This window comes from Galleria mellonella, unplaced genomic scaffold, assembly GCF_026898425.1.
Source record: "Galleria mellonella isolate WM207_F2 unplaced genomic scaffold, CSIRO_AGI_GalMel_v1 utg38, whole genome shotgun sequence".
In the NCBI taxonomy this organism is placed as follows: Eukaryota; Metazoa; Arthropoda; class Insecta; order Lepidoptera; family Pyralidae; genus Galleria; species Galleria mellonella.
This window is the reverse complement of record NW_026442090.1, coordinates 10,199,031-10,224,784: the sequence shown is the minus strand read 5'-3', so window position 1 is coordinate 10,224,784 and position 25,754 is coordinate 10,199,031. Positions and strand designations below refer to the sequence as shown.

The 25,754-nt window shown below is 35.1% G+C and overlaps 2 protein-coding genes across 3 annotated transcripts; one reads left to right on the top strand and one right to left on the bottom strand.

Annotated features, from left to right (window-relative positions):
• Window positions 1–1,397: 1,397 nt before the first annotated feature.
• On the top strand, window positions 1,398–21,674 carry LOC113522800 (probable nucleoporin Nup54). Of its 2 annotated transcripts, none has more exons than XM_031913926.2 (14): window positions 1,398–1,555; window positions 1,898–2,092; window positions 2,347–2,463; window positions 3,249–3,347; window positions 4,024–4,274; window positions 4,904–5,054; window positions 6,182–6,338; window positions 7,080–7,188; window positions 8,091–8,274; window positions 9,470–9,558; window positions 9,910–10,077; window positions 10,672–10,791; window positions 20,743–20,830; window positions 21,339–21,674. In XM_031913926.2, the coding sequence occupies exons 2-14, from the start codon at window positions 2,029–2,031 to the stop codon at window positions 21,470–21,472; spliced, it is 1,731 nt and encodes a 576-aa protein (XP_031769786.2). In that variant the 5' UTR covers window positions 1,398–1,555; window positions 1,898–2,028; the 3' UTR covers window positions 21,473–21,674. The 2 variants fall into 2 exon arrangements, with proteins under 2 accessions (XP_031769786.2, XP_031769787.2); XM_031913927.2 differs by lacking the exon at window positions 1,398–1,555 and adding an exon at window positions 1,611–1,682.
• Window positions 21,675–22,620: 946 nt separating this feature from the next.
• On the bottom strand, window positions 22,621–24,800 carry LOC113522803 (zinc finger protein GLIS3-like). Its single transcript, XM_026908621.3, has 4 exons — window positions 24,583–24,800; window positions 24,242–24,471; window positions 23,811–23,958; window positions 22,621–23,388 (listed from the first exon to the last, which is right to left on the bottom strand). Exons 1-4 carry the CDS (start codon window positions 24,709–24,711, stop codon window positions 22,648–22,650), a joined length of 1,248 nt encoding a protein of 415 aa, XP_026764422.2. The 5' UTR covers window positions 24,712–24,800; the 3' UTR covers window positions 22,621–22,647.
• Window positions 24,801–25,754: the final 954 nt, after the last annotated feature.

Sequence of the window (25,754 nt, the reverse complement as noted above, 5' to 3'; positions counted from 1 at the left end):
TATAACGGAATTTTCCTAGTCGGCCATTTTCCAGACATGTAGGTGTTTTTTTAAAGGGCGAGAGTGGAAAGTAATCTGCACTATGGGTCTACGCTGACGGGCCATAAGTGAGAGATTATAGGCGAGGATGTAAGCAAGTCAGCCTATCCTAAATAATTTTTCTAGAATTAACTACGATGGTTTCCAGTACCGCGTGCAAAATAATGGAATGGTAACTCCATTTGCGCTATCAGTATACGTTGGTGGGGTACCAGTGGGTGATAATAAAAACCCATTATCTCCTCTTTTTTTTAATGGATAACAATGAAGTAGTAACCTCGCTTGCGCTAACGGTATACGCTGGCAGAGCATCAGTGATAGACAACAGATAAGATGAATAGGCAGGTCTGTATATTGTGAAGAATACACCAGGAATTCAGCACGATAGTTTCTACAGGGGCCTACGCGCTGCTCGACCTAACAGAGTATATTGCTAGTCCTTATTACTAACAATCCCTTTGCAAATTTGTTTTATTGGCAAATAAATTTATCTTTATCTTTACCCTTCCTCCCTCGTTAGCCTCTTGTAACGGATTCAACAAGAATGAATCACAATGGTTTCCAAGGGAACCGCGTGAAGGTTGATCTGATAATGTGTATCACTAGCAAAGGGGATTAACATCTCCATTACTAACAATCCTTCCCTCATGAGCAATCTCCAAGCAACTTAATCTTCCCAGGACCATGTTTCAGTTCCATAAGTCATCACTAGCAATACGCACTGATTAAAGATCTTAGTCTTCAAACTTTATATCTGTCGAGGCTAGCTTGGCTCCATTTTTTGTGTAGTCACTTTTGGAAGAAAGAAATATTTATAAAGGATTCCTCCTTCTTCATGAATTTAGCAAATTGCTATCTTCTAGGACTTCTTTGCTCGATATGGAAGTTCATCATTCTCGTTTCATCATCTTTCCTTTTGCCCAGTTTAGTGTTGAAGTCCTCTATCAATATTGTGTATTGAGTATAAAAGGAATATATGACTCATGAAATGTCTTCATACATTCCCCTCCACTTCATTGTCGAAGTGTGTTACGGTTCTGTACTGTTAGACTGACTTAAATTAAATTTTGCATGGTGGTACCTTACATTCCCGGTCAACATTTTAGATACTTTTAATCACGGAAAATTAAAGAGTCTCCGTGTGATATTAAAAAAACTATAGTAATTTATACAGCTTATTATACAACTTACGTAGTCATTTTGACCTAAGGCAAATAGTGAAAATTACACATCATTTGGTAATTTTAGTCCAGTATTCTCAGAGATAATAAATAGGTACATACATCGATACATACTAAATAGGAATAATAAATACCACGCGGACAAAGTCGCGGATATTAACTAGTGATGGAATATAGTTTCATAATATTGGCTGGGGACGATAACATAGATATAACAAGAAAACGTTTGTTTAAAGTGACATTAGCTTGCATTAATGTGATACTAACAAAGTAGCGATAAATGAAAGCATTAGTTTTTATTTAATCTTTTAATAGAAATTAAAAATTTAATTTAGGTATCTATCAACTTATCTGAATTGTCATTCTTCCTTTAGCTATATTGTTTTATTTCTCTAAGTTGTAGATTATATAGCTATTCTACTGTCATAAGATGTGACCAAAAAGAACGTGAAATCAAATGAAGTGTGTGGTTAATATTATTCAAAATTTGAACCATGCGCTTGTTTGATTTCAGCGTACTTCAGACCTACGTTCTTATTATGCCCGTGGTCCCTCGGAAACTATTCTCAATTATCATTTATTAGTACCCAGCTACCATATACATAGCACAGATTGGGTCCATTCCATTTCTATTGTATAAGAGAACTCAAGTGTAACGTATTAATGTACTATTACAGGAACTTTAACGAGAATTATCCCTCTTTGTGGAAGAAATAATTGCATACCAGCACTAGATACAAATAAGTCGATGTCATTAAACACTAAGATCAGAATTTAAATGATCTTATAGAATTGTTTACTTATTATCATGTCTTTTTCATTTGGCTCAAATACTACTACACAAAGTACTGCATTTGGTTCTGCAGCCAAACGTAAGTAGTTTTTTTTAGTGGTGATCATTGTGATAATCCAATTAAGGTTTTAAGAGAATGAATAATTGGAATACTTGACTGAAATATATTTTGGTATGCACTCTTGAACAAAAATGATAACAGAAGTAATATATTTAGTTGATTTTTGTGTCTGTGGCATTATACAAATTCATATTTTAGCAAAATGTAATTTCTATAAAATGTTTGGTTTGCACATTTCTTAAAATTTATTTTAAAGTGGTTTATTATTTCAGCCACATTTTCATTTGGAGGTACAAATACAGCAACTACGAGTACAGCCGGATTTGGTGGATTTGGAACCTCTACAACATCATCAGGGTTTGGAACGTTTGGAGCACCAACAAGCACAGGTAGATAGTATATATTACTGGTAGCTTGCGTCTTACAGATTATAATATTAATATGTTTTTTATATTAGGTAAAATGAAATTTTATATAGTGCTTTCAGAACAATGATACTTCTCCCTATTCTTAGTTTTAGAATAACTATTACTGTTTTAATGATTAAAATTTGTCAATCATTTCTTAGCAAGAAATAATATTCCACCTATTAATATTATAAATGTGAATTTGCAACAATGGATAGATTGTTGCTTGTTACTCTTTTGATTAAACTTTACAATGTCTTTAGCACATAGACTATAATAATGAAGCATATTGTATAATTTGGTTGAAATATAACCATAAACATTAAGTATGTCTATCTTGTATAGACTTGTTATATCTTCTATGTTAAGTAGTTACAATTCATATAGAATTATGTTGTTTGAGCGAGAGTCATTACCTTGCTGTAACACAGTTATGACTAGCATGAAAGGTAAAATTTTCATTTTTGGTACATTTTTATTGTGTAAACCTTCTATATGTAGTATATAATATATATATATATATATATATATATATATATATATATATATATATATATATATATATATATATATATGTAGTATAGAATAAGTTTACTATTGTAATATTTTGGAGGAAACAATAAAGAGTATCTATCTCTCTATGTATTATAAAATATGTCTGTGCATAGTTAAAAACTCTGCTCTCATCCTGGGGTGGGTATCAGATAAATCAGAAGTGGACAAACGCCACTCCACTGTTGTTAATTTTTAAAATTTATATTTTGTAGCTACGCCTTTTGGTGGACTAGGTACTACTCCAGCGTCAACAGCACCTAGTTTGTTTGGAGGGACTGGATTTGGATCTACTGCTGCTAAACCTACTACAGGTGTGATTATATATTCTTACCCATTATGCATTGTTATTTATCAGTATTAGATCCTTGCTTTTATAGTGGTCAAGTCTAGGAAATCTACTTCTAGTTTCTTGTAGAATAAGAAAAATATTTTCTTTGAGAGAAATCTTTTGTCATTCATTGCACTTAAAGAATGTTATAGACTTTTGAGAATGTGATAAAATTATTATTACAATTTCAACTAAGCTAATTTCAATTGTAGCATAGTTAAAATGAGAAGGGAGTAAATTATCATTTGTAAGAAAAGGATGGGATTAATGATTTTTTTTTAAACAATTGAATTATTATTAATACTTTTAAAAGTGTTTTAATAATAAACTATAATCAAAGAATTAGTTGCATATGAAATTACTTTAAAATTTTTTGCACATAATATCTATTTTCTCAAGTATTCAAGTACCTTTTAGTCTTTGAAATATTTCTTTTTGTGATAGTTTAACCATAAGCTTAATTAATTAACATTATATAGTTGTCTATGGTGTATTTTTATCTAATTATCAAATTTAAAATTCAAATGATGTTATTCAATTGTCTTTTTTTGCTTCGGTATGAAAGTTTAATTGGTCCTTATCCAATGCAATTATTTGAAAGGGTATTTTAATATGAATAACTTAATTTTTATTAATGTTACAATGTTTAATCGTTTTAGGTTTCGGTACCAGCAGTTTTGGAACGAATGCATTTGGTACTGGCTCAACTTTTGGTGCTGGAACATCCACATTTGGTAGCGGCGCAACAAGTTTTGGTACTAATACTCTTGGCTCTAACACATTTGGTGGATCAACTTTTGGTACTGGTTCTACATTTGGATCGACTTTTGGCAATAAACCAGCAACAACCGGTTTTGGTGGTTTTGGGACTGGACTTGGAGGTACCACAGCCTTTGGACAACCACAACAAGTATGTGTACACTTATAACCATATAACAATAAGGTATAATCACGCCAATGGATTGGATAAAATGCTAGCCATATTTCCTCTTTATATGGCAACTGATATGCTGATGGCCAAAAGAAAATTAAATAAATGAAATAAATACTATAGAGGCCTATGTTTAGTAGAGAACAGTTAATAGCTGTATAATCAACATCAATATATTAAAAAAATGCTATAAGTATACAGTCATTAGCATATATATATTTTTATTTGTAAATTGTTAAGGGTGTTTATACAAAAACATTTAATGAAGTATGGCAACATTGGAATTATATATTAACATTCAAAAACAATTGAACAAATTTGAAATTCATTATTTAGAATATGTTCTGCTAGTGAACTGAAATATTCATCATGCAATAGTATCCTTATTAAGCTGTTCTTAGTAGATGCAATTTTTTTTGGTTGTAGATTTATATGTAACGTAAGTATTATGTCTTTGATATTTAAGTTGTTAAATAATTCTTTAGAAATATTATATTAAAATTAATTCAATTGTTTTTGAAAATTGACAGAAAGGTGTGCTAGGTACTCTAAGGCTGGCCTGTCAGACAAGAAAATATATTTAAACAAAATATTATTTTGAATTTTAGCAACAGCTGCAGCAGCAGCAACAGCAACAACAGGGTCCGACAACTGCTTATGAGGCATTAGTGGCTGCTGTGTTCAACTGTTCTGTATTTGGTGACGAGAGGGATCAAGTGCTCGCTAAATGGAACTTACTACAAGCTCAATGGGGGACTGGTGAGTCGCGTACATTTAATAAATTTAATAAAAAAAAATCAGTTACATTAATATATATTCAAATAGTCTAAGATTAACCTATCCACATAAACTATATCCTGTGTGTACATTCATTCTTGAGTCCATCTCCTATATACCGAGCTGGCCCCTCGCCTGTATCCAATAGCGAGGATGGTTTGCTGTTAATTACGCAATCCTGAAGTACTAAAAAAATGATGAAGGATATAGTGATATATCACGTGTATTTATTTTTTTGTTAAACACACGATTTCTAAACAAAAAAGCGGCGCGTAATCCTAATTCGCCCTTGCAACATTAATATGTCTGGTTATGTTTTCACCGTAGTTTATTTTCCATAATTAAATTAGATTATACCTCTATTTAAAAATACCATTATCATTACCTTTCCTTTTTCCATTTATTTGGTGTCGGCGTAATATGTCTTCTTATTTCACAAATCTCTGTCAACTGTCATTGCCGAGCTCACCCTTCTTTTATGCATATCATCTTTCACACAGTCTATCCATCTTTTTTTCCGTTGTCCCTTTTCTTAATTGTATTTAAAGGTAATATTCTAATAATTTTTAAGATTACTTGATACTAAAAAATACACATGATTTTCGCAGTTTGTTAGTCTAAAACAGGGGTTCCCAACCTTTTCTTGGTTGGAAACCATTTTTATATTATTCTTGTTGGTAGGAATCACCATGTGGGTATAATAAAAATACACTGTAATAATTAAATTGAAACTGTAATTAAAAACTCGATAGGAAATTACATAAGAAATAACTCATTGCACGGCGACCAATGACTAAATGCCCGCTAAATTTAAAATCGTTCACGGACCATATTTTAGCTTCTGCGGACCACTAGTGGTCCATGAACCACTGGTTGGGAACCACTGGTCTAAAACCTGACCATGTATCACCAGTCGGGTTAAAAAGTTGCTCAAAAATATCACCTGATTAATGGATGACCTCATAGGATAGACGACCCTCTAAAGATCCAATTGATAATCCTTAAAATGCATTATTATACTATATCATATTATTATAGGTGTGTACACAATAAATGCCAATTCGTATTATTCTTATTATAGTTTTTAGCACAATTATTTTTTGTTTTAGGTCAAGCTTATTACAGTCGAAACGCACCGCCATTAGAATTGAACGAACAGAACCCATTATGCCGTTTCAAAGCAGTTGGTTACTCTAGACTGGGTGGACGAGAGGATAAGGATGGACATGTTGCTATGTTGTTTAATAAACCTGAACAGGAGATAAAGTATGTTGTATATATATAACATTTGTGTAGTGTAAATATAATCAGGATAACTTATAAAAGATATTGTGATTGTTTGCATTGATGATTTTTTTTTAAATAGAAAATTTAATTTAGTTGATGCATACAACAAAATATTTTTTTAAAATTTTTATATTTTCGTTTGTTTATGTAATGACTTGTTATTAAGCTATTAGAGCACTTTATTGAATTTTTCCTTATTATATTTTTTTATGTAACTTAGAATAGCAAACAAACTAACGGCCTACCTGATGGAAAGTGGTAACCGTCGCCGCCTATAGACGTGAATAGTACCATGGACATAACAAAGTATGCTGTGTCGCCCATGCCCTTCATGCGTTATCATTCCTGAGGACTAAGATGTTATGCATCTGTACCCTGTAATTTCTGTATATTTTAACGCAATCGAATTAGTTTCAAATTGCCAACCCAATAGATTGCCAGAAGCATATATATATATATATTTGTATATTTAGAGGTTAATTTTCTTGCGTAAATTGTCTCTCGAGACAATTTTGGTAATAAACAATTTCTAAATTGGTTTAGGTTTATAACTTGTAGCTTAAGGCTGCAATATGTATTAAATGTTCATCAGCTCGAGGATTATTGTCATTGCGTGGGAACAAAATAGTTACTTTAACATTATATAATATTAATAATGCTTTGCTCTAATTAATTATTTAATTTGTATTATATAATTAATAGATGTTATTATCTTTCCAGAAATAATCAGCAAGCATTAACAAATTCCCTATTTAATTTGTTGGGAAATAAACCTCATTTGGCTGTCAATATTGATGCTGTAAAGGCTGTCTCAGAAACGAAAACTCAGGTAATATATTGTACAATACCCATTTGCAATTGCGATTGATTTAGGAACTCAAATATTACTTTCCGAAAGTCCATATCATTGGTTAGTTGACTAGAATTATTTTGCTTAATTCTACTAATATGAGGATATAGAGGATTGACTACTAAGAGATCCTATAACTTTTTCTGTTATGCCGGATCTACACTATAATGTACAATATATAGTGTAGATCCGGCATAATAGGGAAAGTCAAGAAAAAGACAAGGGAAAGAAAGCTGGTCTTGTTCAATAGTTTGCTCTCGTTATGGTCAGTAGAAAAAACAGTTCGAGGTTAATTGTAGTTGCAACCAATTTTTCTGGAATTCGTCACGATGGGCTAACTGACCTGTCTTCATCGTCACCTATCATTTGTCATTAGTGCCTCACAGTGTATACCGTTAGTGTAGATGAGGTTACCATTTTATTTTCACCCATTAAAAAACGAACTTACTGTAGGTTTTTTTTTAATGGGTGATAATGAAATGGTAACCCCATCTGCGCTATCGGTATACAAGGGCGGAGCATCAGTGAAGGATGATAGGTGAGGATGGAGCAGGTCAGTTAACCCATCGTGACAAATTCAACAAGAATTATTCACGATGGTTTCCAGGGGGACCCACGTGGAGGTCGACCTAATAGGGCATATTGCTAGCAATGGGGCTGTCCAACTCCATTGCTAACAATCCCTTCTCTTGAAGAATGAAAAGGCAGGTTAGTTAGCCAATCGTGATGAATTCAACGATATATTAGTCACGATGGTTTACAGTGGGAACCGCATGGAGGTTGACCTGACAGAGTATATTGATAGCAATGGGGACCAGCCTCTCCATTACTAATAATCCCTTCCCCCAACTTCGTATGTATGTATGTATGTGTACGTGCAGGTGGTAGTGTACGTGGTGGACAAGAACGCGGGCGGTTCGCGTGTTGGCGCGACGGAGCTAGGATCGTTCCTGGGCGCGGGCGCTGCGCGTGCGGCGCTGGCGGGCGCCGGCTGCAGCGCGCTCGCGCCCGCCACAGCGCCCTCTCCCGCCGCGCGTGCGCACTACCTCGCCACGCCGCCGCCCGGTACGCACGCCACTTCCTTGCCACCCTCGCCACTCTGTATACATTCTGCTAATCAAACAACGCGATCGTCCTGCCGAAAAGGATTTTTTTTAATTTTTTATACCACTGAGGTGGCAAATAAGCATACGGCCCACCTGATGGTAGGCGGTTACCATAGCCTATGAACGCCTGCGATACTAGAGGTATTACGCGTGCGTTGCCGACCCTGAAGAAACTTCTTTACCCCCCCTTTGAAGAACTCCATGCTGTAGTCTCTTGGGAAAACCTCGGCAGGGAGCTCATTTCATAACCTGAGTGTTTATAAAAAAATATAAAAAGCTGGCTTTGCCTCATATATTTAAATCTGTTCAAACATTAAAACTTATAGTGAAGTAAGAAACTTACATATACTACTTTTTTAGGCAGTCATGAATAAATTTGAATGATATTTTAGACAAGGTTTTGGTCCAAAAATCGTAATCAACCGATGAGTAGAATAATACCTATTGTTAAATTGTCAAAATACTGTACTCAGATATAAATTGAACTCTCTATTATTCTCCTAAACTCCTAAACATGCTAAGGCTATACACAGTACTAAACTTCTCTTCTACATGGAATCAGTGTTCTTAATTTTTAATTAGGAATTAATTTATTCTAAATTAATTCTGAATTTTATTCTGAATTAACCATTTTATATATATTTACATTTAGCTTTATTGACTACTCCAAGAACACGGTAAAGGTGAACTTAGTGCCCATTACCATTCTTTTAGTTTTTTTTAATGGGTGATAATGGAATGATAAACCCATCCGCGCTATCGGTATACACCGGCGGGGCACCAGTGAAGGATGATAGGTGAGGATGAGGTAGGTCAATTAACCCGTCATGACAAATTCAACAAGAATTGTTCACGATAGTTTCCAGGGAGAACCACGTGGAGGTCGACCTAATAGGGCACATTGCTTGCAAATTGGGGCTGTCAAACTCCATTGCTAACAATTTCTCCCCATCATTTTTCTAGTTAATTTTAGAAAAAATTAGAAAATTTTGTATATAATATGGAAAATATCAGTTAGACATTATACATTTTTTTTATATAATAATATAGGCAAGAATACCAAGATTTTAAAGTTTATACATTAATGTTTCAAGTAGTTCTGTTATTTATGTATGTTTGATCCTCCGTCTCAAGTATAAATAAATAAATTTTAGGTATGGATATGCGGTTATGGAAGCAAGCTCAAGCGGACAACCCTGATCCTGAAAATTACATCCCAGTACCGATCATCGGGTTCACAGAGGTAAATAATGAACTCGTTTCAGAAGAATACTATTGCAATTTATTTTTGTTTTTTTATTTGTTTAATTAGGTATACATTTTACAAAGTTGTCCGCCCAAAATATGGGTGGTAGAGCCTTCTGTTTATATTTGTAATTAATAAGGCTTTTGTAATGGCCCAAAATTTTTGTCACGATTGAAAACACTATTTTTTTTTATGCAACTTAGAATGGCAAACAAGCTGATGGCCTATCTGATCGAAAGTAGTAACCGTCGCCGGTAGACTTAAATAGTGCCATGAATATAACTGAGTATACTACGTCGCCTGTGTGTGTTATGTGTTTTTTTACGCATCGAAATGTACTTGTGGTAGATTAAGTTTCGCGCGCGCTGCCAGTCGGAGGAGGCGCGGCTGCAGGCGAGCTGGCTGCGGCGCGCCGCCGACACGCTGGCCGAGCTGCGCACGCGCCGCGCCGCTTCCGCCGCACGCCTCGCGCACATGACCGCGCGCCTGCACGCGCTGCGCCACACGCTGCTGCAGGTCGCGCTCCACCTTCCATTTACTTTATTTACCCTTAAACCAAATTGTTTTGTCAAACTACTTTATTCAACTATTTAATTTCAAGATCAAGCATAAAAAAGTATGTGTGATCGGCTCCAGGGCGGAGAAGCGATTGTCAAAACTGGGGATTAGCAATCCCGTTGTTAGCAATATACCCGATCAGGTCGACCTTCGTGCGGTTCCCCCTGGAAATCATCGCTATTGATTTATTGTTGAATCCGTCACGATAGATCAATGGACCTGTTTCAGGGCTGGTGGGGTTGCTATTCCATTATTATCCATTAAAATACGTTGACGGGGCACCAGTGATTGATGATAAGTGACGATGAAAGCAGGTCAATTAGCCTATCGTGACAAATTTCACTAAAATTAATCACGATGGTTTCCGGAGGAAACCGCGTGGAGGTTAACCTGATAGGGACACACCCTATCAGGTTAACCTTGTAGGTTGTGTCTTACGTGAATAGGTCAGTTAGACTCCATTACTAAAAATCGCTTCCCCTCCCATATCAAGGTATAGGTGTTAGTATAAAAATTATAGATTGTAAATTTATGTGTGGTGTTATGTGGCAGGTGATATCGCGGCAGGAGGTGACGGGCCGCGTGGGCGCCGCGTTGTCGCCGGAGGAGGAGGCGGCGCGCGCCCGCTTGCACGAGCTCGCGTCGCAACTCGCTGCGCCGCCGCTATACAACGTAACTATACTAATACTTCTTCATCCTTTACTTAAATAAGTATTAATTAACGCCGTGTGTGCCAGGCATAAAATGGGCCACCCCTACTTTTTCCGTGGATGTTGTAAGAGGCGACTAAGAGAGGGGAAGGGATGAGCAGCAGCGCCCCTCTTAAAACATCTCTAAAAGCCTAACTGCGGATGCCAACTCGCCTGGCAAGCGTGACAACTACTGGCAAAACTCGCCTTATATAATAATAATAAAGCAGTTGTGCTTACATGTCTTTTTTCGATTTGAAAGGAAGACAAGAAAAAGAGAAGGTAAAGTAAGGCGGTGAAGTTACTGGGTATGCAGAAGCATTCTTTCAGGAATTGTACTTATTAGTTCCATTCTTTAGGAATTGCGCTATATGAGGAATAGGATGAGATATTGTTAAATCTTAGTACATCGATAAATCAATGTATGTGATCTTTGATTTTCTTCAGCACAGTTTTAACCATGACTGTGTGCTTTAATCAGAGTGATGTGACATGTGTTTTTCTATTTACATTTCCTAGTACTTAAGGTTATATTTTCTTGTGCTTCTATCACTAAGCAGCTATATGAACTATTAATAGTATATAAAGTTAATTAAATGAAGTAATTTTTGTGTTAAATTCCCATTTTTAAAGGAAAGTAACAAAAAATTTTGATTTTCGCATTGCATGGTTTATGGTTTATGAAAGATAATTAATCTGGAGGAGCGGCCGATGTAACTTAGTCGATAGGTCGACTATCGACTAAGTTACATCGGCCGCGGTTACGAGAGACTGATGTAGTACTGTCATGTCCTTATTTCCTAAGCAGATTTTTTTTTCATCTACCCACTTATTTCTATATATTTATAAATAAGCAATTGAAAATGTAATACGAAGGGGAAAGGGATTGTTGGTAATGAAGACTGAGAATCCCATTGCTAGCAATATACCCAGCCAGGTTGACCTCCTTGCGGTTCTCTGGAAACTTTCATGGTTAATTCCTGATGAATTCATTATGATGGGCTAACTGGGCTGTTTTCATTCTCATCTATCACCCTTCAGTGGTGCTCCGTCAGCGTATCTCGTTAGCGCAGGCGGGGTAACCATACCATTTTCACCCATAAAAAAATATACGAAATGGATACCATGTTATTATAAATGAACCACTTTAGAATCGAGGGTGAAAAAATGAATGGTTTTAACGATTGAATAGATACGATGCCGTAGTGTCATTATGAGATTGTAACACGCTATCACGTGCGCAGGATATGAATATACGCATATATTCAGTGTATGTAATTATTAGAGATCGATATGTATTGTTTCTTTTGTGTCTGCCAGATACAGTGTCTGTAGATATGTAGCTTTATCTATATCGTTGATACCGCAATAAGGCATGTTTGAAACATGACCTATGTGCGATAAATAACTTGATAAACAAAAGGACTTGGATAACATTTCCTAGATTATAATGTTTTTATCAATAATATAAAAATAGTTGAAACTTAGATGTCGTAATGGTCGTCACTCTAAACCAGTTAGGTCATGTGATCTATTTAGTATGACAGGTATAAAGCTTCCTATTTCTACTATCAAGCGGTGGGGAGAATGGAATTGTTAGTAATGGGGTCTAATTGACTCATTGCTAGCAATACAGCCTATCAGGTCGACCTCCACGTGGTTCTCCCTGGAAACCATCATGATTAATTCTAGTAGAATTTGTCATGATGGGCTAACTGACCTGCTTTCATAGTCATCTATCATCCCTCACTGGTGTCACGCCATCGTATACCGATAGCGCAGGCGGGGTTATCATTACATTATCATCCATTAAAAAAAAAAAAAACTCAAGCGGTTACTGTCAGCTATTGCTGATAGGTAGTAAGTTGCTGCTAAGAGCATAGCTTCGTGTGATTTGATGAGTGAGGTACAGCAGTTATTTTTTTAATGTCTGTGCTATTGGTATACGCTGGCGGGGCACCAGGGAGAGATAATAGGTGAGGATGAAAGCAGGTCAGTTAGTCTTTCAATGATAGCTTAATAATATTACTGCATGATATATATGGTACTTATGTTCTTAAATACATAACAAACGTAGACATGTCGGACGGAGTTTTGGAAACCGTAAAGTAAAGAAGTAAAGATATAGATTATGTTTGTGTATAACTGAAAGCTTCGTTCACAAACTGGAGTTGGCACTAAAGAGTGACCACCCCACGAATAAATTAATTCCGATTATTACCCGGACAAAGCTGTAGTCACAATTAGTATTTACCATTACCATGCTAGAAGACTTGTTCGTGTGCATGGAGTAACAGATTTGTTTTCATTTCATAATTAATTTTATTAGCATAATAAAATTGGAATTAAACGAGGTTTGTACATGGGGAAATATTTAAGAAAAATTGATATAAGGTGTAATAAGACCTAAGTAACCAAAACAAAAATTTTAGGAAGTTTTGTCTCCATGTCCATCTATAAGTTTGTTCTGGTATCATGCAAAAACTACTGCACCGAATTGGAGATGGTTTTCATTGCTGTTCCTGAAAGTTTAACTTAAAAACCGGTGTGTGTATGATTTTGATACGATATTTAAATGTGGTTTATTTGATTGGTTTTTCTACTTCCGAAATCCACGCTTACGAAATAGTGGGCGATAATCTAGTAATGTATATTGACATATGTGTATAGTCTGTTTCAAAAATGTGAATAAACAATTAATTAACCCTATCATAGACAATCTGCTAAAGTCCAATAGAAGTACAAATAAAAAAATATTGATTGTTTCTATTTGTAATTAATTTTATTTAGAAATTATATTATTTTTATTAAGTTCTATTCAAACAATGTTGCTTATTTTTTTATACAACTTAGAATGTCAAATGAGCTGACGGCCCACTTGATTAAAGTGGTTACTGTGGCCTATAGTCATGAACAGTACTAAGGACCTAACAAAGTATAATGTCTCGCCCATGATACCTCCCATGCACGAATGGGAAAGAGGTACTCAAGCAAACGACTTTTGTACAAATTCTCTTTTTTAAAAAGACTTTTGCAAAAAGTTTGGTCTTTTCAGAAATTATAGTATGTCATCCGAAATTTCATAATTTAATATTCACATATAACGAATGTACCTACTAATTTATAGTATCGTAGATCAAACAAATTTTTGCGATATTGCGATTAAACAGTAAGTAGTGTTTGACTTTAATATAGGTATATAGATTATCATTTACCTTAACAAAATCACGCATAGGCCTCGAGTACATTACCATAGGACAATTCATTATCTTTCGTCGCGATTACGGCTGACCTTGTCTGAATGTTTCATAACACTCGTCCTGTTCGTGCTGGCTTATCTGTGAATTATCGGCTTATCTCCAGACATCAGACATGTAAAGGTGCTATGGTGGTAGTTCCGTTATCACGAGCGCTGATCGCATCAGTAACGACAACGGAGGACCCGCTTTGGATTATACTGTTAAGTAGTCATATATTATGTGCCCGCGACTTCGTCTACTTTACGAACATATATAATTAATCTGAATAAAAAGTATCCTCGTCCTCCCTACTCAAAAATTACGTGTATATCAAATTTCATAAGCATTAGGTGTTAAAGCACTAAGAAGTGACAGTTGTTTTTACCTTTATAGAATTAGGTCCTTTTTGATGATTATTTTACTACTACATTTTCAATATATTGCATAAATAAATCTTTTGTGACGATTTGTTTGACTACGTGGTAAATTGTATAAGTAATCACGCAACCATTAGTCTTTTTTTATTCTTTTGAGATATTTTTCTGAGACCGTTTTGCGTTGCGGTCTCAAGTTATTCGTATCAGAGGTTTAGAAACCCTCGTGTATAATGAACGCGGTTTAGAAACCCTAAACGCTAGAAGCTGCTCCTTTATATGATTTCTAGTAGTAGTATTATGAATAAATACTTTTTATACCAGAGGGAGACTGTACAAAAGTCATTTGCTTGGATAACTCTGTCTCATTCGTGTTTTAACCTTAAAATAGTTGTGTTTGTATAGCTGTGTTTCGGTTTGAAGGGTGGGATATGGCGTGAATTTACTGGGTACAGAGGAATAACACCTGAGTCCTCAGGAATGGCAACGTATGGGGAGTATCATGGGCGAAACAGTATACTCTGTTATTTCCATGGTACTGCTCATGTCTATAGGCGACGGTTACCACTTTCCGTTAGCTTGTTTGCCATTCTAAGTTGTGTAAAAAAAATTATTGAGAAGCATTTTGCCCACAAAAATTTGAGATTACCATTTTCAGACAGGTATTATTTAGTTTATTTGTCATTCCATATAAAGTATATAACGCATAGGAATACTCACAGAAGAAATAATCAATTTAATTATTTATGGATACTGATTCTGTGTTTTAATTCACCTGCGAAAATATAAAAATAGCTTTTATGATAATATACACTTCAAAAATAACGATATCTTGGAGACCTACCTGTCTGAGTGTCCAGATAAGCAGTATTTCAAATGCCTGATGGCATGCGCGATAAGAAATTATTGCGTCGATTGCTGACATATATTACGTTTTGGCAAGGCGAATATAATAATATAGGGTATTAGGCATATATTATAAATATATATACTGTGATATACCCTTAATTGCCGCGTGTTCTCGGCATAGAATAGGCCACCCCTTCCTTTTCTGTGGGTGTCGTAAGAATCAACTAAGGAGGGCGACGGATGGGCAGCAGCGTCCCTCTTAAAACATCTCTAAGGCCTAACTGCGGTTGCCAACCTGCCTGCCAAGCGTGGCAACTACTGGTAAAATCCTCCAAGGGGAGGCTTATGTTCAGCAGTGGACAGTTAAAGGCTGATATGATGATGATGATGATGATGATACCCATAATAGACTTCCAGTCATAAAAATAAAAAGATGTGACAATAAGTCATTTTACTTTTAATATATATGCCTACTCATATCTACGATGTCTACATACACGCACAACGGGAATTTAACAACTTGTTTCTTACAATTGTTTCATTTCGACTTAGTTAAATTCCCTTTGTACATGTATATAGACATTGTATTAAAAAACATAAGTTATAAAAATAAAAATATTTTATATATATTATAAAATATTTTGCAAATAAAGATAAAATGTACGAGTAGCTATCTAAGACTATTATATATTATGTAGGTATCCCTAGGGATTTTTATCAATCGCATCTGATGGTACTATGTAGGTACAATATTGTTGACATCACAAAATGTCTTCCATGGCACCCCTCGTGCATTATCGTTCTTCTAGAGTACTAAGGTGTTCTTCGTGTTAGATATTGTACTGAGTGATTGGTTTTTATTATGTTCGAGCTCAAAGTAACACTCAAGCCTCTTATAACGGGGCTCCCATTTGTGCTTCTTATTCTGACCGGAAATTTTTTTCTTCTTTACTTTTCTCAATTTTGACCTATGTTGAAACAGAAGTATTATACATTAACAGAAAATAATTTTGGAACTCATTGTTTTCCTCCTCACTTACCCTGTAGACATGGCCAATAATAGCGAGACTTCAATTAATTATAGGCCTTTGTAACTGTAATACACGCTATCATAATATTTTTGCATTGGGGTTTGACATCTTATCTTTAGATATAATCCTTTGAAAAGACTCGTTATCACTAAACATTTTCGGAACCAGTTTAAACTGGTTATGTTTGTGATCAAATATACTATAATATTATCATGTTGGAAACGAGTGAACGTGAAGGTAAACTTCACTGCTTATAAGTAGGTAAATAGGTACAGTACTAAATACAATAGGAGACATTAATGAAGTTAATTGTTTTTAGTGGAAAGTTTGACGCGCTGCTAATTTCTGTACCAATTCTTATTAAATTTATATAAAATATTTAGCACTTGTTTGTAGCCGTGTGGTCCCGGCATAGAACAGGTTACTATTCCTTTCTCGTGGGTGTCGTAAGTGCCGACTAAGGGAGGGCGAGGGATGGGCAGCAGTGTCCCTCTTAAATCATCCCTAAAGCTTAATTGCGGTTGTCAATCCACCTGCTAAGCGTGGCAACTACTGGCAAAACACCCTCAAGGGAGAGGCTTATGTTCAGCAGTGGACAGGACAGGTTCATATGATGATGATGATGATTTAGCACTGTGATTTATTTGAATTTCATGTTTAACTGTTTATACTGAAAGATAAATAAAAATTTTGGGTATGAGTGACATATAGCCTATAAGTAATTTTTGCCCAAAATTTGAAATCAAATGAAATGAGTTTATTTGCATTAAACAGTTTAAAATTATTGCAAGCCACGTGGTATTATTTTGGCACCTGTTTTATTGCCTTAAAAGATGTAGGCATGCAAATATTTTACATTTTGTATAAAAATTTGGTTTTAGTATATATAGAAAATGAAAAACAAAAAAAAATGTAAGCCTCACATAATTAAGCGTTCAGCTATTAAGAGTTCTTTGCGAATTTTTTTCTTATTTTTCAATTTTTAATTAATGCAAATTTTGTTCTAATACTTTCTATAGCATGGGTAGATTTTTACTTTTACGTATGGCTAATGATTTCGATGTTATCTGTATTCATAGGTCCTAATTTTTTTTTGTCTTTGAAGCAACTGAATAGAAAATCAGTGTATCGTTATTAAACTAAATATCGTTCTTTGTTCGGAGTAGTTTCAATCAAAAAGAAAAAAAAAACAGGTACATTCTATATTTAAAGTTTGTAATTGTTATTTTCAACCGAATTCAAAAAAGGAGGTTCTTAATTTGGTGTGTTGATGTGGTATTTTTTTTTTGTTTAATACCTCATAACTCCGGCATAACCGATTTTGGAAATTAATTAATATCTGGAACTTTCAGATTGGTTCGATATAAATTTTATCAAAATCAGTTCAGTAGATTGGTTTTAAAATAAATAATTGGACTTTTTAAATCAAAATAATTGATATTAATTGTGCTCGGGTTTTTTTTTGTGGAATCATATCAACCGTTAACTGCCCACTGCTGATGGTCAGCAGTGGGCAGTTAACGGTCTCTCTCATAATGGTTGTTTTGTCAGTAGTTGCTACGCTTGACAGGCGGATTGGCAACTGCATTTGGCTTTAGTGATGTTTTAAGAGATACGCTACTGCCATTCCTTCGACTATTAAGTTTCCTTAGCCGCCCTTATGTGAAGGGAAGGTGTGGCCCATTCTATGCCGGGATCATACGTTTTTTTTTTATGGAATACGATCTGAAATTATTTTAATGCGCAATATTCTAATGCAATGCGCAGTACAAGGATGTTAACTTATACAATCGTTGTGTTAAAACTGATAATAAGTTGGCAATAAAAATATGTTTATAGAGTAAAATATGTCGTATAAAGTCTGTCTTTCGGAACAATTCTGGGGTAGTGCATCACCGTTTCATAGTTTTACTAAGACGTTTCCGTTGGAATATCCATGGGGGATGGGCCTATATCATTGAGGCAAGGATGATAGCATAGCTTTTTATTAGTTTTCAGCGACTTGGAATAGTAAACACGGCGAAATAAGAGGTTTAGAAGAGGCGCGCGCGCGTTCGAAGTATTGTCAACACATTGAATTTTTCAATATGTTTTTCATCAACATATTGTAAAATTCAATTATTAATCTATTGTGGACCTTAACGTTGGAGTTTTGCCAATAGTTGCCGCGATTGACGGGCGAATTGCCAACCGCAGTTAGGCTTTGAAGATGTTTTAAGAGGGACGCTGCTGCACATCTCTCTCCCCTAAAATAGTTGATAAATTATAACAATTGTGCAATAACTATTAATTGATATGACAAATGACGCTCAAATCATGTCTGGCCAATGTTCAAAAAACCTTTTGATAAGATATTAATTCGATAGGTTTTGACACCTTTGAAATTTTTAGATATAAATAAATAACTACTTATATCTAATAATTTTTCAAACGTAATATTTTTGATTTTGAAAGGATTTTTGTATCTCATTATCAGCAACAATTTTTGTTAATAGTTATAATAACTGAAAAAGGAAAAAAGGTTAGGATATATGTGTACCAAGTACCATGTACCCATAGGGTCTTTTTCAAATCCAATAGCACCTTATCTTGCTAATTTATTCGATTTTAGATTACTCTCCGTATAGTACTTATTGGTAGACGAACCACCCCCGCTACACATCTGCCTTTGGTCTAAAGTCGCTAACTGAACAATGTACTGATATTACATAATTTTTTTTATGGATGATTATGGAATGGTAATCTTGTCTACACTATCGGTTTGGCTGGGTATTAGTGAGAGATGATTGGTGAGGATGACTCTGTGGACCCAACGTAAAGAATTCGCCTGGAATTAACCACGACGGTTTTGCCAAGCCATATTCATTGTATCGGTAACCAAGTATTATATTATCTTTTATATATATTATATCTATTATAGATATGAGCAGTACCATGAATATAACAGAGTATATTGTTTCGCCCATGATACCCCCTATGCGTTGCCATTCCTTAGGACTCAGGTGTTATTTCTCTGTACTTTGTAAATTCATTGCCATATCCCACCCTTTAAACCGAAACAGAGCCATGCAAACACAACTGCTTCATGGTAGAAACACAAATGGGACAAAGGTGCCCAAGCAAACGACTTTTGTATAAAGTCTCCCTCTGGTTATCCTCCCTCTTATCTGTCCCGTTATTACCAGTATTTTATTAAATTAGTATATCAAAAATTAAAAAATTAAAAATATTATTTAAAACATTAAGTCGACCTCAAATAATAATTGGGATATGGTTTTTTTTAATGGGTGAAAATGGTATGGTAACCCCGCCTGCGCTAACGGGATACGCTGGCGGAGCACCAGTGAAGGGTGATAGATGAGAATGAAAACAGGCCAGTTAGCCCAACATGATGAATTCATCAGGAATTATCTATGATAGTTTACAAGGAGAACTGCGAGGAGATCGACTTGGTTGGGTATATTGCTAGCAATGGGGTTCTCAGTATCCATTACTAACAATCCCTTTCCCCCCTTGGGATATGGGTTGGAAGATGATGATGAGTATTTCAAAAAAGGTGAATGTTTTCAATTCCCCTGTATACTTTTGAATGAATGGTACGCTATATTTTCTTTAATTTTGAACCGATTTTGGTGATTGTTTTGTAATCTATGGGGCTTATTCTGTTATTTACCCCCAATTAACCTCGTTTGATGAAGTTTTTTTTTTTAAATACGAAATGTTAATTAATCAAGAGTGGGCCGATAGCTTGTTTACCATTCATAGTTGTAGAAAAAAGGTCAATAAGAAAAATGGACGTGGTAGATGGTGGTAGGGGCAGAACAACGTTTGCCACGTCAACTAGCTAGTTTAATAAAAACTATAATATTTTCCTTACTAAGCTTTTCTTACTAGAAGGGGGTCTACGGTATCATATCTTATCGTTGCCCAATCTAAAATAGATAATGTTGTTTTTTGTACTCTGCACTTTGTGTTCAATGTATAACAATTATTGTTATTGTATTATAGCGCTATAAATAGAACAAAGTAATGTGGTTAATTATCTAAAGCACTACTATTTTAAATTCCCTTATACTAAAACGTTACATGAGCTAGAGGCAATTTTAGACTGTTAGCGTTATAGTGAATAATTTCACCATAAAATACTATATGGAAGAAATAGTAATATAGAGCACAGCTATGAAAATCGCATTCAATTTGGTGTTGTAGTTTTATCGTGATACCTGAACAAACATATACACATATAGAAAAAAAATTAAAAATTATTTTGGCTTCTATTGGTTTTATTAAGGACTCCGTATATTTTTTTTTTAAATATCCTCTAATATCGTCTATTAGCATATTACGATATCTGTGGTCATAACCATTAGCTTACGTCTAATACTCTCGTTTCTTATCGTAAAAAATGGTTTTTAAAATTGTTTTCAATATTTTGTTTTAGGGTCGTCTAAACGAATTGCTGTGTGCTGTGAGGCTTCAACGTAGTGCGAGCGCGGGCGCATCACACGAACGTTATCATCTTGACCCTGGTAAGTTATCATGTATTATTTGTATGACTATTTTTTACATAATTCTATAATTATACGAGACTGTAGTTGATTGCAATCAGCCGGGCCGTTTGCCAGTTTGTGACATAAAAGCTATTGATTATAAGCATGGGACGGATTAAAATGTTGGCTTTCATACAAAATCATGGTTGGATTTCCTTATTGATGTTTATTTACATGTTTTTAAGTATACGATAATATATTGTAGCGTAAATCATATAGTTATTGGTATAAGTAGCAGGAATAGGGTTTATGATTTTCAACATTTATACACATTTCTTAAGAGATTTGAAGTATTTAAGAATAACGGTTCTTTTCAAAATTCTTTAATGAAGACTTGTCACGAGGAACATCTAATAGGCTTTATGACTTTGTAGGTATCACGATTAGTTAGTGGTATTTCGCTGTATATGTTACGTATCAACGTATCTATCAATTATCAAGTTATGGTGAACAAAAATACAACAATTTTATATATTTTGTCATACAGGTGCCCAAGAAGACGTGAAGCAATTTCTCACACTGCAACAGCGCGGTATGGCGCATTTGTTAGACACCGCTCGGAAGGACCTCGCCGCGCTTAACACTATCGCCGATGGCATGTCCCGTCTTGTACGTGCTTAGAACCAATATATTTTTCTACCTTACTGGATTACGCATGTCTTACTCATATGAATTGTATATTGAGATTCTAGAAAATTCGACCCGGAAAGCGCGTTGAAAAAACCTTTGACCTGCAGAAAGTTGTTTGTGAAATTATGTTGTTGGAGGGACCATTGGAAATTGTTGAAGTATTTCTGGAAAATAAATACTATTTAAGAATATATTTAACATAGTTATCACTTATAAACACCTATTCAATATCCTGGATTTTATCTAGGATTATCCCTAATTGGGTGATTAGCATCCTATTAAAGAAATAATCTTTATGGAAGGTACGAGAATACATGGGGGGCTAGTGGTTTATTAGTCTGATTCGAAAGAGTGATTAGTTGTTTGAATTTCTATCAATTTGAATTTTTGACTGACCCACTTCAGTATTTTTTATGCAACCTGAAACGGTAAACAAGCTGACGTTTTATTTCATGGACGGTGCTATCTGTAGTATATCCACATAAATTGGATCATAAACATTACAAAAAACATTGAGATGCTTCCGGGCACTCATGCGTTGAAGTTCTTAAGAACTAGGGTGTTAAGTTTCGTTGTATTTATTAATTTCATTGCATTGTTCCTCTATACTTAAATATATATACATAGTCGAATAGAAATACCTATGCAGTCGCAGTATTTGCACTGTTTTGTATTTTTTTTTTTTATTAAAGTTATAACAAATTTATTGCTATAAAATTGCATGTAGTAATCTACTATAAGAAATTGTTGTTTGCATTCGAGCATATCTTACTTATTACCTATATAATAGACAAAGTTGTAGGTATGTTTGTTTTCAGAAAAATGTCAGATTTTACCTATTTAATATTAGAAGATATTGAAATAAATTGATAAACTATACTACATATTTTTCTATATCTTATACTTAGTGTTGATTTCTAATACCTTTAATTTACCTACGATATTGACGAAGATAATAAATAATTAGAGTTATTTCATTATTATGTAGACATGAATTTCTTTATATCTGTTTTGTAATATGTAATCAAATGTTGGCACATAATATGCTGAACTATGTGCCAACATTTGATTGGACTTTTTATATTATTAAATTTTTCTATAAATTATTATTGTGAAATAATTGAAATAATACATAGAGGTAGTAATAAATAATTTAATAAATAGTTTTAACTCTTAGTACTTAAATCTAAAGGTAAGTCACGCCTGACGAGCTCTTCAATAGGTTTGCACTCAATTCGTTTGGTGCATATTAAGTTCAAAGGCATGTCTTCAGCTGGACTATAACTTTCTGTTGGTTTGGCCTCTTTAATTGGTACATCATCGAATGGAGGCTGGTCCTCATAAGTGTATACTTTTTCGTTTACACTTTGCCTTAATACCGGATATGTGACACTACTTGAGTAATAACTTCTATGTGCTTGTTCATACATTTGCGTGTACTCAAAATATGACATTTCGTGTGTGGGAACCCTTATGGGATATGCCGTTTCAACTGGTCTTATGTATGTTATGTGATTAATCAAAGGGGAGTATCCTATAGGTGGAGAGATCGAAGGACTCATAGTGGGCAATATAGGATTGTAAGGAGGTATGGTCGGTGATATAGTATTTCTGTTTGGACTATATGCCGGGTTTTGTAGTGGTGACGAAGGCTCTACATTGTAGGACGAGCTGTTCTCTCGTGGCGGTGAAAATGTTTCTGAACTTTGCACTTCGTCAGATGATTCGCGACGTTGTGCCTCCTCAGTTGTGAAGTGTTTGTTGGTTTTGACATGTTTCCTTAGGCTGGATGGATCCGTGTACCTCTTGTTGCAGCCGGGTACTTTGCAGCAATAAGGTTTGTCGACTGTGTGAGTGCGCGTGTGTTTGAATCGGTCGCTTGAGTTTGAGTATGCTTTGCCGCAGCCCTGTAGACAAATAAATACATATTTTAATGTAAATTTAATTACAAACTGCATTCGTGTTAATCGATTGGCTATTGTAGGTACTTATATGATGATTAGTAGAACTATAGAACCGAGTTGTACCAGTAACATCATTAAGTTTGTTGATTTACAGTTATTATTAATTAAACGTATCGTGATTCATTTTGATAATATCTAACCGTACTTTCTATTAAGGAAACATAATTGAAGACAATTATGTTTTATGCATTATAGTGACTATAAGCCCAAGGGTAGTCAGAGGAATATATTGACTGTTTTAAATATGCATTCATATATTTTAAATAATATTGACATGACTAATGAAAATTTAATAAGGAAGCAATAAATAGATAAATGTGGATATTTATTATGAAAAAATATATATTAATTTTATTAGAACTTACCTCATATGGACATATATAGGGTTTTTCTCCAGAGTGGGATCTTAGGTGAATTTTCAAATTTTCTGCTCTGGAGAAACTCTTGTTGCATTGATTGCAAATGTGCGGGCGCTCATTCGTGTGAGTACGTACGTGTACTAACATTTTGTATCTGCAGACAAAAGAAAAAATAGGTAAGTTTTTAATATAGTTTGTTTTAGTAGCAAGTTTGTTATCCATGGTACACGGAAGTAAAGCCTTTCGATTATAAGTGAAAAGAAATGTTCACAAATGTAATTAAAAAATGTTCACAGTTATAACATCAAGTGGGCTTGTAGTTTTGCTATTGATAATCATATAAAAATACTTGTACACAAACAACGCAAATGTTATAGATTAAAACCTCCTTTTTGTAGTTTGTCAAAATTAATTTAGAATATAAAATATTTAGTTACCGAGCATTAAATCCTTTTTGTGGTCTTAGGCACCCCTTCCACCCACAGTAAAAGAGTCCATCTCTGAGCGCATGTGCGTGCGCGCGTGCGACGTGTGCCGACAGGCGGGCCACGCTCGGGAACCGATCGCCGCATCCACGCCATCCGCACACCGTTTCACCCCCGTCTACACTAGGCTCATTCGTGTTACGTTCAGGGGATGAACCACCTGATGAATCTTCGTCTTCCGCCTGCAAAAAGGATAAATTCTGTCTTAGTAACTTATAGCGCTTTGTAATTTTTTTACACATTTAAATATAGTATTTGTTTTATTCCTTTTTTTTTTTTAAATGTGTTCGCACCTGAGGGGGAAGCGGCGGCAGCACCACAGGTCTGGCCAGGTAGGGCGCGAACCTGTCCACAGGCATCCATCGTTGGATCCTACACCCATCGTTGGGTATCTCCAAATTCCATTGCGGAAACGCTAACATCGTAACACTTATCCACTGTCTGCGAGCTAACACTAGTACTGGTCACTGCGCGGTCGCTACGGACAATGATGGCGGTCGTACGCTTCGCTTACTTATAAAACGTCTCGGAATGACAACGCACTGATAAGCTTGCCAGTCCCCCGCGAACATGCTGTCTCTACTCACATCACGCCCTTATCAACTTAGAAAACATTTCAATTTGTTAATACAAATTTTCAAAAGAATTATACTTTTATTTTTCTATTTTATGTTTTCAAAAAAAAGTTGTGTAATAACAATAAAGTTCATATTAGTGTGACAGACAGCAGAATTACGCCACTGAGTGTAGATTTGTGTGGTACAATATGGAAACGTTATCAGGAGCCGCTTGCCGCGGCCGCTGTCCAGTTATTACCGGTACAATAGGCCACGGTTCAATAGGCGACTGATATGCCGATCTCGTTGTAAAGCGACCCCTTACTGGTTCTGTTGATGTAAGCTTCAAAACTTGTACCAATGTTAGTGTCTCTGGTGTGTATTCGGCAACGGAGATGATTTTATCGATTTGTTTGGTGTGCCATGGAGCCAAATAAGTGAATAATACAGATTTGTTGCAATTTAGTAATATAGTTATTTTAATTAAGACCTTGTGTCATTTGGAATAGTGTCAATTTTAAATTAACAGTATGACAGTGTATTTTTAACTTAATCTTTAAAACTCATTGATATCTTTCTGTCAAGAATGGATCCTAAAGAAATTATCGTGATGAATACCTGATGAATTCGTCACGATGAACCAACTGACTTGATTCTACTTTTACTTATCCTTCAATGGTACCCCGCCAGGCGCTCGCCAGTATACCAGGCGGTTTGGTATAATTAGACTTTCTTTTTTATGGTAGTCGCCCCTTACAACAATTTTATAAAAATAAATAGGATAGAGATGGAATGGCGCACTTCTCTATTTTTTAATGGAATGGTTACCCTGCCTGCGCTAATGGTGTACGTTGGTGGGGCACCAGTGAGGGATGATAGGTGAGATGAAAAGGCAGGTCAGTTAGCTC

Excerpts from the sequence above, each read along its gene's own strand:
- LOC113522803 (XM_026908621.3), bottom strand. The coding sequence starts at position 24,711 with ATGTTAGCGTTTCCGCAATGGAATTTGGAGATACCCAACGATGGGTGT. Across the intron at positions 24,472-24,582 it reads TGCCGCCGCTTCCCCCTCAG|GCGGAAGACGAAGATTCATC; the intron begins GTGCGAACACAT and ends TCCTTTTTGCAG. Across the intron at positions 23,959-24,241 it reads CAAAAAGGATTTAATGCTCG|ATACAAAATGTTAGTACACG; the intron begins GTAACTAAATAT and ends TTTTGTCTGCAG.
- LOC113522800 (XM_031913926.2), top strand. The coding sequence starts at position 2,029 with ATGTCTTTTTCATTTGGCTCAAATACTACTACACAAAGTACTGCATTT. Across the intron at positions 5,055-6,181 it reads ACAAGCTCAATGGGGGACTG|GTCAAGCTTATTACAGTCGA; the intron begins GTGAGTCGCGTA and ends TTTTTGTTTTAG. Across the intron at positions 20,831-21,338 it reads ACGTTATCATCTTGACCCTG|GTGCCCAAGAAGACGTGAAG; the intron begins GTAAGTTATCAT and ends TTTGTCATACAG.